The sequence below is a fragment of the Dreissena polymorpha genome, chromosome 7 (assembly GCF_020536995.1).
Source record: "Dreissena polymorpha isolate Duluth1 chromosome 7, UMN_Dpol_1.0, whole genome shotgun sequence".
Lineage (NCBI taxonomy): Eukaryota > Metazoa > Mollusca > Bivalvia > Myida > Dreissenidae > Dreissena > Dreissena polymorpha.
In genome coordinates this window covers 103,468,666-103,481,896 of record NC_068361.1, presented here as the reverse complement: position 1 = coordinate 103,481,896, position 13,231 = coordinate 103,468,666, and the positions used below count along the sequence as shown (strand labels likewise).

Genomic DNA, 13,231 nt, shown 5'->3' with positions numbered 1-13,231 from the left:
CGCACGACGATTGGTCGGCACTATGACTCTACCAAATTACATGAACACATCATCAAACATGATCCATTATGATCGTAACACCGCCCATTTTTCGAGTTGATTGATTTATTTTTTTGTAAGCTACTTCACACTACGGCGATATGTACATAACAAGGTGTTCGCTTTACACCAGAGAATGGTAAAAAATGACAAATAGCTTTTATCTATACATCAAAGGGACGCTTCAATTTCGCGTGTTATTTCAAAAGTGTTTTTTCTTTATCTGAGTTACATACTTTTTAGTGACCATTTTCGTAGTTAGACTGTAGACAGAAAATAGAAGTAAAAACGTAAAAGTTAATGTGAATGTTAAAATCACATCAATATAAATCTTTCTGAAAGATTCTCGGTGCCATGGATTAAAGTCCTGTCTTCAACCATCAGGTCAATATTAAGGTAAGCGTTGTTGCTTAACTCGTTGAAAATGTCATTTTTCTTTTAAATTGCAACAAGCGAACTCTCGTAAAAAATTGGGATGACCTTTCTGAAAAATTCGGATAGACACGAGTTTTAAGGTCACATTTCATTGGAACCTCGCGGTGCGCTATAACCTCTATTATAAATCGTAGGCATAAGTGCTAAGTACAGCTTGTACAGTTTTCCTTTATAACATTTAAAACGTTGACAATGTTGTTGTAGGTTTCATGTATGTCTAAGTGGGGTACATGATTTGATGGTTTTCGCCTTGCTACCGAAAGGTTCCTTGTTCGATCCCCAATTCAAAGGATCTTTCGGAATACACCAAGTACTGGTTCTACCAAGGGAGCGGACTTGTGTCTATTAGTCAATTGCTTTCCATCTCGAAAACAATCTCTTAAATAAATCGGTTTGTTATAAATAAAACTATAAGCTATGTGTGTGGTGTGTGTGTTTGCGTGCGTACGTGCGTGTGTATGTGTATTTCAAAGACTAAGGTCTCTCTGTGCACCTTGCGGCATTACGTGTGGACCTGGATTGCGTTCTAGCACTGCTACCTAATTAACCATTTGCATGCTGGGAAATTTGTCGTCTGCTAAAATGTTGTCTGCTGAATTTCTAAAATTAGCATTTTCTTAGATTTCGTTCTGTGGCGTCTCATCTGAATCCAAACTGTTTGCAAATGCCTTCAAAATTCGGTTCCAGCACTGAAAGAGTAAACTTACTAGACTCGCGAAAGTTAGAACGAGTTGTGAATGACAGCTGCAATTTCGCAATGTCCATCTATTTAGTAATAACTGAAAGGTTTTTAATTTGACTTGGTCTTCTGCTTTCGGGGTGGGGGGCGATAAACATGTGCGTACTTTACAAGGCTTTATATACTTAAGTGATTCAACATGATCGCAATCATTGACTTCATCCTAAAAGAACGAAACAAAAACTAAGTGGTACAACATAATATGATTGACACATTTTCTTAAACCACCACATGCAACTTGTTTCAACATTGGAATCATAATAATAATTAATTCTTTCAATCACGCCACATAACATCCATGTGATGCCAGGTTACAAGGACTCCAAATTCACAAGTTTTTCTCTTTTTAAATAGATTCAAAGAGGTAAATAATACAGGATACTGAAACTAGCCAACAAAAGACACAACACATTTGAACTCAAGAGTAACACAAATTTGCTTTCATTCGAAATGTATTGTCGTTTAAAAAAAAAATACATTAATACAAACATGAAGAAAACTAAATGCGTATGTAATTATGTTATATATTGGTACATATCCATTGGAAAGTTTGTATAATCACCAGCTTAGCATAGATGTACTACTGTTCTAACATTATGATGGCCGAGTCGGTCGAATTTCGTTATAAAACTTTTTTTTAAAATGCATTGCCTTATCTTTAGCAGAAGAGTCCCTTTAAAGGTTCAATATGTAAGTTTGGCAATGGTAAGTTATCATGTGTGCAGTTCGTTATGTTAAATAGGGCAGCATGATTAACTCATATATGCTCTACGGGAAAATACATATTTGCTAACGAATTTCAGTATTGTTCTCGGCAACCTCCAAAACGTATCAACGCGTGATTTGGACAGTCGCATACTAGTTAATAAATATCATTTGTATCGGTTTTGAATGTGTTATGTGTACCAATATGAAATAAAAAGTAAAAGTAAAACACGTTACGTTTGATGCGGTATATAAGGTTATTTATTTATACGTAAAGTTGAATTACTCAGCACTCATAAATAATTGTATGACAACCCTGGTATTTATGAACAACACTGTTAACCGTAAATGAATTATCATAAATGAAAACGAGTGTGTTTATCACTTGAAATAAAAGCTATTGCTAAATGTCAAGTTTTTTTGTCTCTTATACAACTGTCACTCTGCTATTGACTGTAATAAAACACACCTTGACATCCGAAGAAGTGCACCACATAGTTTTTATGTCAGCATTGTTCATGTACCGTGTTCATGTAATTTGGTAGAGTCATAGTGGCACATAGTTTTTATGTCAGCATTGTTGCATGCACGCTTCACGCATAAATGGATAGTGTGTGATATTGTGGGATTTTATGTGTTACTTTTTACAAGTTCCAATTGCACGAAAAAAGAAATGTTCTCGTAAATATTGTTCATCAAACTTATGCACTAGGGACATGGTCGGATTACACTAAAGTCATGGCATTCCCGGCCCGGGAAATGTTGGTTGCGTTGAGATGTTCATCGCCTTTAACCCATGTATGCCTAGCGTCTAGAAAAATGACCCTTGGCAAGAGCGTAGACCCAGATGAGACGCCGCATAATGCGGCGTCTCATCAGGGTCTGCGTCGTTTGCTTAAAGGAATTTGTGTAAGAAATATTCTAAATATAGAAATAAATATACTAGGCATCCCTATTTTTGGAAATAAATTGATCCAATTTAGAAGGATGGGAGAGTCCACAAGGCATAAATGGGTTAATGAAACATACATCTACATACGAGTGAGTGGACATCAAGTGTTTTCTCTGTGCCTAACCAACACATTTTGCTTATTATGTTGGTGCACCGATTGTCCCATGTATTACTAACCTACGACCTTGATCCAATGTTCATGACCGGCTTAGATGAGTTTGGTTCTTAGTCAGCATACCATGCAGACAAGTGGGTTTCCACCGGATACTTCTGTTCGTCAAACAGAAAAAGCCCTAACCAAAATAAACTGCGTGTATGCACAACATAAGTACTTTAACATTTATCATGATTTTAATTTCGTCAAAACATACATGAGTCTCTTGCAAGTTGTTAAAGGAGTAGTGCTTGAACAGACTCCGAGTCCTCACATATTGTAGCCTCAAGCTAATATCCTCATACATCTTTTAAAGATTTCAAAATGTCCGTATTCTTTTAAAATTATATTTTATATATAATAACAGCATATATATACAATGCATGATGCAATTCTAACAGAAGAAAAACATGCTCACATTAAAGTCATAAAAGTGTGTATCTGGTTATGGGTCCGCCTTGCAAAACAGAGGACAGAGGTTCAATCTTGGCATTCTTTAGATCCTCTCCAAAGAACTGGTTTTCCCCGTGAAATATGGACTCGAAACTTCACTTTAAGCCTGAAGACTTTTGGTGCAACGATGCTGAAACAAAAACTACGTATACGACTGATGATGGTTATCTACGTATATATCATTAATTTATTATCAAATAAATTCCAATAATCTGACATTTTAAAACCATTAACGGCTTCTTTCTGATACGCGTTACGATGAGCTGCATTGTTCTTCGTGTATATTATGATTTATTCTTTAATTAACAAGTATGTACTTTTCTTATTTAATCGTGCTTAACAAAGTTGAAATTCTGTTGTTCCGTTGAGCAATCAATTTGTTTTTGTATTGCAATTCTCGTTCACGCTTTTTAAGTTGATTTGCTAAGTTATAGTTTCATAATGACGTCTGATATGAAACGAAATGTGTTTTTTTCTTTGAATTGTTTATGACAAATTAGCCCGCGATTGATCATTTTCTCATTAGCATCGTTCTTAGGCAAAGATTTATCACGTCTGTTAATTGCAAAAATAAAATCTTTCCGACGTACCTCTTTTCTTGCAAAACATTGAATTGTACTTTTATTCATTTTCGCGCTGTGCTCATTTTTCATGAAAAATGTTGGTGAATAATAACGATATCAATACAATTAAAATAGATAAAAACATCATTGTGAACACCTCGGCTATTCACATTCTTCAAAAGTATTGAAGGTACAGTTGCACTGTGTATTTGTGATCAGACAATTATAATGTGGCCACGCTCTGGGAAAACGGTGACACATGCATGTGTGTAAAGTGTCGTACCAGATTGCATGTGCGTAAAGTGTCGTCCCAGATTGCATGTGCGTAAATTGTCGTCCCAGATTACATGTGCGTAAATTGTCGTCCCAGATTACATGTCCGTAAATTGTCGTCCCAGATTACATGTGCGTAAAGTGTCGTCCCAGATTGCGTGTGCGTTAAGTGTCGTCTCAGATTGCATGTGCGTAAATTGTCGTCCCAGATTACATGTGCGTAAAGTGTAGTCCCAGATTGCATGTGCGTTAAGTGTCGTCCCAGATTGCAAGTGCGTAAATTGTCGTCCCAGATTACATGTGCGTAAAGTGTCGTCCCAGATGGCATGTGCGTGAAGTGTCGTCCCAGATTGCATGTGCGTAAATTGTCGTCCCAGATTACATGTGCGTGAAGTGTCGTCCCAGATTGCATGTGCGTTAAGTGTCGTCCCAGATTGCATTTGCGTAAAGTGTCGTCCCAGATTGCATGTGCGTAAATTGTCGTCCCAGATTACATGTGCGTAAAGTGTCGTCCCAGATTGCATGTGCGTTTAGTGTCGTCTCAGATTGCATGTGCGTAAATTGTCGTCCCACATTACATGTGCGTAAAGTGTCATCCCAGATTGCGTGTGCGTTAAGTGTCGTCCCAGATTGCAAGTGCGTAAATTGTCGTCCCAGATTACATGTGCGTGAAGTATCGTCCCAGATGGCATGTGCGTGAAGTGTCGTCCCAGATTGCATGTGCGTAAATTGTCGTCCCAGATTACATGTGCGTAAAGTGTCGTCCGCACAGGCTTATCCGGTAGGCTACTGTCCGCCGATAATGGCTTTTCGCTAATATTAGAGACTTCCTTTAAACAAAAAATACCACAAAGGCACATTAAGTCGCTTTCGCTAGCCTGTGTGGACTGCACAGGCTAATCTTGGACGACGCTTTACGCACATGCATTAAATCACGTTTTCCGGGAGCGCGGCTCATTTATAACATATGAATGCAAGTGTTTTTTAAATTAATATGTATGCATTGCGGAACAATTAGTTTGTGAAAACACTATGCTAATAAAAAGTTGAAAAGTCGAATTTATATTATCTTTCAGTCCTTCACAGCGAAATTGTCCCGTATTGGGTCGTCAAATCCCAGTAAAAAACGTTTAAGAAAACAAACGGTAATACAATATCGATGCAGAACAGATTTGAACACTTATATTTAATAAATAACAATCACATTGTTTAGTAAATGTTGATAGTCCAGCATATTAATTGTGATTTAACAAAATCTGGGCTAATCAGAGACCATTCACGGAAATTATCGAGAAGTGTTGATGAAATGGTGTGTGCGGGCAGAAGATCGCATTTAAGGTTCGAGTCGAGGTGCGTGTACTTGTTCTGAAACGGTCGCTATTAATACTAAAGGGCATCGATAGTCTTTGTGCGGAGCGTACGGCGTATAGAATAGAATATGGGGTAAAGATGTTGATCAGTAACGTTGTATCATATCTGAAAACAGACTTTCCATTACTTTCGAGCGGTAACTAACTTCACGTCACTGTAGTGTACTGTAGTGTACAGGGGCGTCGGAAGCAAGTTGACATTGGGGCGGCGGAGGGGGTAGGTATGGGAGGGGATATCCCCTCCCGTTGGTGGGGGTCCGGGCTTCCCCCGGATTTTTTTTTCAAATTTTAGCATCAAATGGTGCAGTATTGTAGTGTACTGTACTTAACTTTGTTTTACTTTACTTTACTCGTTGCAGACGATGAGATGCCCGAATGTTTCTCTGCCCTGTTTATGACGTCATCACTCACACTGGACGCGATCGCAGCACGTGAAGAAGACGCTGTAGTCGTTGACTACATTCTAAGAGGTAACTTTCGTTGATAGACATGTGAGAAAACTGGGCTTAATGCATGTGCGTAAAGTGTCGTCCCAGATTAGCCTGTGCAGTCCGCACAGGCTAATCAGGGACGACACTTTCCGCCTAAATTGGATTTTTGCTAAGAAGATACTTCATTAAAACTAAAAATGTCATTAAAGCGGACAGTGTCGTCCCTGATTAGCCTGTGCGGACTGCACAGGCTAATCTGGGACGACACTTTACGCACATGCATTAAGCCCAGTTTTATCAGAACGCGACTCTAATGCTTGCGCGTAAAGTGTCGGTCTCAGATCAGCCTGAGCTTTCCGCAGCCAAAATCCAGAGTGAAATCTGCAACTCTTAATTAAAAACGATTCAGTTAAATTTTTGGATATAAAGATATTAACATGAATCGTCTAAACTATTTTCTCATTAATGCCTAATGGTTTTTACGAGATTAAGACATTTGTCGTTAAAATAAATGTTCGATGAACCTATTTTCTAAATTTGATAGTATTTAAATTAAAAAATGTATTGAAGAAACCGGAAATTTCAATATGAGTAAGGTAGACCGGCCAGCGCTAGGACTGGTTTATAAACCGTCAGTTGCAGTATTTTTACATTCAATTTATTATTTCCTAATTAGCGTTACGGTAAGGAAATATGATAAGGCAACCTCGTTAACGCTTCGATAATTCAAGCCCTTCAATAACTCGATTCCTTCGATAACACCGTTGCTTCGATAATTCAAGCCCTTCAATAACTCGATTCCTTCGATAACACCGTTGCTTCGATAATTCAAGCCCTTCAATAACTCGATTCCTTCGATAACACCGTTGCTTCGATAATTCAAACCTTCAATAACTCGATTCCTTCGATAACACCGTTGCTTCGATAATTCAAGCCCTTCAATAACTCGATTTCTTCGATAACACCGTTGCTTCGATATTTCAAGCCCTTCAATAACTCGATTCCTTCGATAACACCGTTGCTTCGATAAGTCAAGCCCTTCAATAACTCGATTCCTTCGATAACACCGTTGCTTCGATAATTCAAGCCCTTCAATAACTCGATTCCTTCGATAACACCGTTGCTTCGATAATTCAAGCCCTTCAATAACTCGATTCCTTCGATAACACCGTTGCTTCGATAATTCAAACCTTCAATAACTCGATTCCTTCGATAACACCGTTGCTTCGATAATTCAAGCCCTTCAATAACTCGATTCCTTCGATAACACCGTTGCTTCGATAATTCAAGCCCTTCAATAACTCGATTCCTTCGATAACACCGTTGCTTCGATAATTCAAACCTTCAATAACTCGATTCCTTCGATAACACCGTTGCTTCGATAAGTCAAGCCCTCCAATAACTCGATTCCTTCGATAACACCGTTGCTTCGATAAGTCAAGCCCTTCAATAACTCGATTCCTTTGATAACACCGTTGCTTCGATAATTAAAGCCCTTCAATAACTCGATTTCTCGATAACACCGTTGCTTCGATAATTCAAGCCCTTCAATAACTCGATTCCTTTGATAACACCGTTGCTTCGATAAGTCAAGCCCTTCAATAACTCGATTCCTTTGATAACACCGTTGCTTCGATAAGTCAAGCCCTTCAATAACTCGATTCCTTTGATAACACCGTTGCTTCGATAAGTCAAGCCCTTCAATAACTCGATTTCTTCGATAACACCGTTGCTTCGATAATTCAAGCCCTTCAATAACTCGATTCCTTCGATAACACCGTTGCTTCGATATTTCAAGCCCTTCAATAACTCGATTCCTTCGATAACACCGTTGCTTCGATAATTCAAGCCCTTCAATAACTCGATTCCTTCGATAACACCGTTGCTTCGATAAGTCAAGCCCTTCAATAACTCGATTCCTTTGATAACACCGTTGCTTCGATAAGTCAAGCCCTTCAATAACTCGATTCCTTCGATAACACCGTTGCTTCGATATTTCAAGCCCTTCAATAACTCGATTCCTTCGATAACACCGTTGCTTCGATAATTCAAGCCCTTCAATTACTGGATTCATTCGATAACACCGTTGCTTCGCTAACTTGTTAACGTCGATAACTCGATTCCTTCGATTACGCGATTCATTCGATAAATCGAGTCAGTCGATACTTGAGCATTTTCGTCATCTCGTAATACCTGAATACAGTTTTACTTAACGTATTTCCGGGATATTTTTAGTAGGGGGTGTCCCCTCCCGTATCTGCTAATGGTTGTTATTCACCAACGAGTACCGGTAATAAGCACACCATGCCAATATGGGTAACATATACGTGTCATAGAAGTGAAAGTGGTACAGTCCGTTCATGTATTTTCACTCACTATTATTTCGAACAAAAAACGGTAATATGGTTTAACCAGGGACCTATACATGTGTTTGTATCGGTCCCTCTTTTAACAAGTAAAGAACAATTAGATAAACGTGAACATGAATTATGCGTTCAAATGTGGTACTGTGAGAAAATGTTTATATCAATGAATTACACTTAAAATGAGCTATGTGTACAATAGGACAAGTCGTCCAAGCATAATGAAAAGGCGCCAACATCAGACGCCGCGTATATATGGTCCGGTGTCGTCTCCCAACATCGCGTGTTCAAAGGCAGTTAGAAAAAAATCGTCACTTTCCCGCTTGTCAGATTTCATTGTCGTTTTCGAATATTTAAGTTCCCAAAAGAACTATGTGAGAATGGTTTAGCGGAAGATGTAAGCGAAAAGGGTCTGATAGGTCGTGATTTCTTTAACCAAAATATCTTAACTACACTACTGATAAAAAAATATCATCAATTGCATATTGTAACGGTCAAAATAAACTAAATAATATACGTGTGATGTTGGATACTGGGGTACAAGTTTTGGCATTTTATGTATCAACATTAGTTGTTGTTGTTATTATATATAATAGCAGAAGTGTTTGATATAAGGTAGTCTCAGCGAAGACGGAAACTTAGAGCGAAAGGGAACAGATAATCTTGATCTTGATTTTCAGTGCGAATGTTTCGTCCTTTTCATGCAGTGTTCACATCCGTTGTGCGGAAAATTTACTGAATAGAAAAAAAGGCCGTATGTAATAATTCAAATCATTAGTTCATATACAGAGTTTAGTTTTTGTTCGACCGAAATTCTTACAGATTTATATTCTAATGCCACCACAAATTGGTCAGTAGTTCTGTGGAATTTGTCCGCATAAAAATTGGAGCGAGCGGGCGAAATAAAAATATAACTTTTTTGGTTCCATTTTCTATATACAGTCCAACCTTACATAACGGTCACCTGATAACAATGACCACCTGTTCACAGTCTGTTTTGGATTCCCCCGACGAAAATCCCTCTATATTACACCTGAGAACCTGAAATTCTTAAGAACATATGTTTTAAAATGTTATTTAAAAAAAGGACCACTTACCGGTGTGTTTACATCCATTAAAATCCATTTGTGAACCCCATAAAGTCACGTGATCCTAGCCCTCATGGCGGTCACCAGTCAGTAGTTGAGAAGGGGGATACCTGCGCTGGTGACAAGCGCTGGAAACAATTTTCGCATAAAGGATAACGAGCTATTGACGAGTTAATTTCTGATAGCATGAAACACGTGCCAGTAACAAGAACAATTTTTATCGGTAGCAATTTAATTATAATAGCAGCCCAGGCATAATGCTATAGTAAGAGCGCGTGACAAAATCAATAGATCTTTTTCGCTGGTAAGGTGTCAACAACACACTACTCAGCTAGCAAGTGTTGTTATTAGAAGGCGATACAAGGATTGGTGGTCGTCTATTTAAGCAAAACAGACATTGAATTGCAACTTTTTTTGCAAACTTTCAGCATTTATGCAAGTGGATATTTTGTCACTCAAAACTTACGTTTTAAATTGTGATTTTAATTTCAAAGCTTTAAGTCTGGGTTTTTTATGTGAACGATACAGATATGCCGTGCATTCGGTTTATAACAGCGATGCGCTTTTGATAAGTTTTCGGACATGACGTCAATGACGTGTGACAACCGTTATTTAAAAATATCCTATAATGAACTTCATACGACTAAACTGTCGGATTTACAAAATGAACAAGATGCATAAGTTAACAAAAATATTATCGTTTATAAACTCATAAGTTTAATAATAAGTATGCATTTAAATCTATTTGTAAGAGATCGATTTGTAATATTCACGAGAACTAATAAATTTTATACAAATTTATCGTCAATAAGTCTTTGTCGACATTACACTGTTTGCAAACGACCGAGTGTTTATACGACCTAGCAGTACTACCAACTTACCTACCATCTAAAAATGGACATTGAGAACAACGGTCACCTGTATACAAAGGTCACTCTGCAATTTCTCTTGACTGACCGCTACTCTCAGGTTGGACTGTAATCAGAGGCGAATGCAAAGCATATAAAATAAACATAGTGTGTGTGTATGTACAGAACATTCTGTCAAACGCATTCAGACAAATTGCTTATAGTTTTCACACTTTACAATCTGGTCAAGTTTGTGTCCTGGTCTCTTGTTAGTGATGGTTAAAATACGAAAACTAAACAAGATTTGTTGTAAAATATAAACTCTTAACCAAAATAAAATTTAAAAAAATCTCTTCTTTTGAAAAAAAGTCGGATGCATTTTTTTTCGTTTTATGATTAATGTGCGACAAATCAGACGAAAAATTTATTGAAGCCTCAAATTTATTTCAAACTTGTTACAAGTGCACGCGGCATCATAATATCCCGCCTGACTGGTATAATGCTCGGTGTTTACTAATTTGACACAGGTTCTTCTGTCCAGTTCCACTTGTTTCAGTCACGGTGAGTGACCTTACTCAACAGACGGTCATTGCCTGTACAGTCATTTATTAATAACTGAAGTGTTTCGTCTCGCCTAAACGACTTAATGTATTATTCGAAATTCATGATGAAAGAGATCCCTCCGAACTTTTGGCTAAATTATGTCAGGACACGAAAGTTGGGGCGAATTTTTATTACAAGCTTCCATTTCCACCCCCGGAAACCCGACATGCTGTGAAAAGTTGGATGTGCTTTGAAAAGTTGCCCATAGATTTCGCTGAATTTTGGTAGGGTAAGTAAATCCAGATATTTAATTGTTTAAAGGCATTTTTGAATTAAAATATATTTTGGTATATGCAAAGGAGGTATTATCATGTATGTTAGAAAAAATCCTGGTTATTTTATTTAGGATTTATTGAAACATGGCTATTTAAAAACGACGATGCAGGGATTTGTCCCATATTTTCAACTTTTCACAGCATATCGGGTTTCCGGGGGTGATTTCTAGCTAACCTGTTTTTATCAACGGGTTTAAAGTCAATGTCACATCCGCTGTCGACATGAAATTCGTCCATACGTCGTATCGATAGAACGCTTTGACATACGTTCATGGTATTTGGTTGTGCAGATAAATGGGAGGGGGAAGTAAATGTCACAGCGGCTATCGACATGAAATTCGTTCACACGTCGTATCAATTGAACGCTTTGACGTACGGTCATATTAATTGGTTGTGCAGATAAATGGGACGGGAATGCGGATGCCTATTGATTTTAGGGCCACAATTCAAAGGTCAATTTCACTGGTTCATATAATATAGAATTTAGATTACTTTCTTTTCGCATGATATATATAGAGACATTTTACCTAAGAGCATGTAAATTGTTGTCATGGTCATTTTAGATAAAAGGACGACGCCGTCACCGATTGATTATTAGATACATTGAAAGACCCGCCGCACATAAAAGTATCAGGACTCATCATGTATACTACGTTACGTAACCAGATATGCAACAACAAAAACAACAAGAACACACAAAGAAATTAATAAAAAATACACGTATTTCAGGTAACTGACTAACTGTGGAAGACTGCGTTCACAACTTACCTGTATTATATTACCTATCAGTCCCAATAAATGTAACGTAAATCTATTGCTGCTAGTATTATGCCATTGGCAATTCATAACAGTTTCAATAAATATACGTCAGTGTTATATTCATAACAAGAAGTGAAATCTTGCTCGAACTTCACTTCTCAGAAGTTGGTTATCTTGCGGAATTCTTTACTTGCCACAAAACACTTGGCTTTAACAATATTTGATATTAAGATAGCTCCCTCCAAACCCGAACACCGTCCTCCCACAGGTGGAAGTAACGTACCCTGGATAGTATATGGGCCCAGGAGCCAAATATATTCAAATAAATATATAAAATCATGTTAAATGAGAGAAAAAATTGACAAAGAGCCATGGAAAAAATCCACACCCTCTGATATTGGAATCATAACAAGGTCATTAACTTGAATTTATCATACACCTGTCTTCGCGGGCCGCAAAAAACTCAAAAATAGCTTTAATCAAAAGCATCCCTTGGTCCTCTTATGGGATATTGGACAACCTTTCAACAAAAAGTTTACTTCAAAGAAATCCGTCCAGCCGTTTACTCACAGTCAGCCGATAACCAAGCAATATTTCGAGCCCGTTTGTCAACCCGAATAAATCTTCGACAGACTTTCAAGCAATATTTTTTAGTTTTTTTCCCCATTAATCGATAGCTCAACAAGGCATGTCACATAATGCATGCATATGCAACCACTTACCCCTAAAATCTAATTCCAATACAATAAGAATGATTAATATTTTTCATTTATTTACATTTGTCGAAGCGTCGTTGTTGTTGTTGATTGGATATTTTTGTGTCTGGTTCTGTCGATGTAATTCACTGCTAAGCCGGGTTCAAGAGCAATGGCTACTTCGTTTTCAAGTAAATCAAATTTAGAGTTAAAACAGTTGTTGCAAATAAAATATAAACTTTTGGAATTAATTTTTAGGGTTAAATGGTTGCATATGCATGCATTATGTGACATGCCTCGTTGTTTTAAAGGAATAGGACGCGAGCTATCGATTAATGGAAAAAAAAACTAAAAAATATTGTTTGAAAGTCTGTCGAAGATTTATTCGGGTTGACAAACGGGTTCGAAATATTGCTTGGTTATCAGCCGACTGTGAGTAAACGGCTGGACGGATTTCTTTGAAGTAAACTTTTTTTGAAAGGTTGC

General features: G+C 37.6%; 1 protein-coding gene and 1 long non-coding RNA gene across 3 annotated transcripts in view; one reads left to right on the top strand and one right to left on the bottom strand.

Annotated features, from left to right (window-relative positions):
* The first annotated feature begins 310 nt into the window (after positions 1-310).
* Positions 311-13,231, top strand: part of LOC127838724 (nuclear receptor subfamily 5 group A member 2-like) — a 54,350-nt gene continuing 41,429 nt past the window's right edge. The window contains exons 1-2 of the mRNA XM_052366699.1: positions 311-435; positions 6,043-6,153. Of these exons, the coding sequence (XP_052222659.1) occupies positions 6,051-6,153 (103 nt within the window). The 5' untranslated portion in view covers positions 311-435; positions 6,043-6,050. The remainder of the gene's footprint in view (positions 436-6,042; positions 6,154-13,231) is intronic.
* Positions 3,203-12,873, bottom strand: LOC127838734 (uncharacterized). 2 transcript variants are annotated; one of them, XR_008029929.1, is made up of 4 exons: positions 12,773-12,873; positions 10,447-10,540; positions 9,575-9,693; positions 3,203-3,607 (listed from the first exon to the last, which is right to left on the bottom strand). It is a non-coding gene; the product is annotated as an uncharacterized LOC127838734 (long non-coding RNA). The 2 variants fall into 2 exon arrangements; XR_008029928.1 differs by having other exon boundaries at positions 10,484-10,540.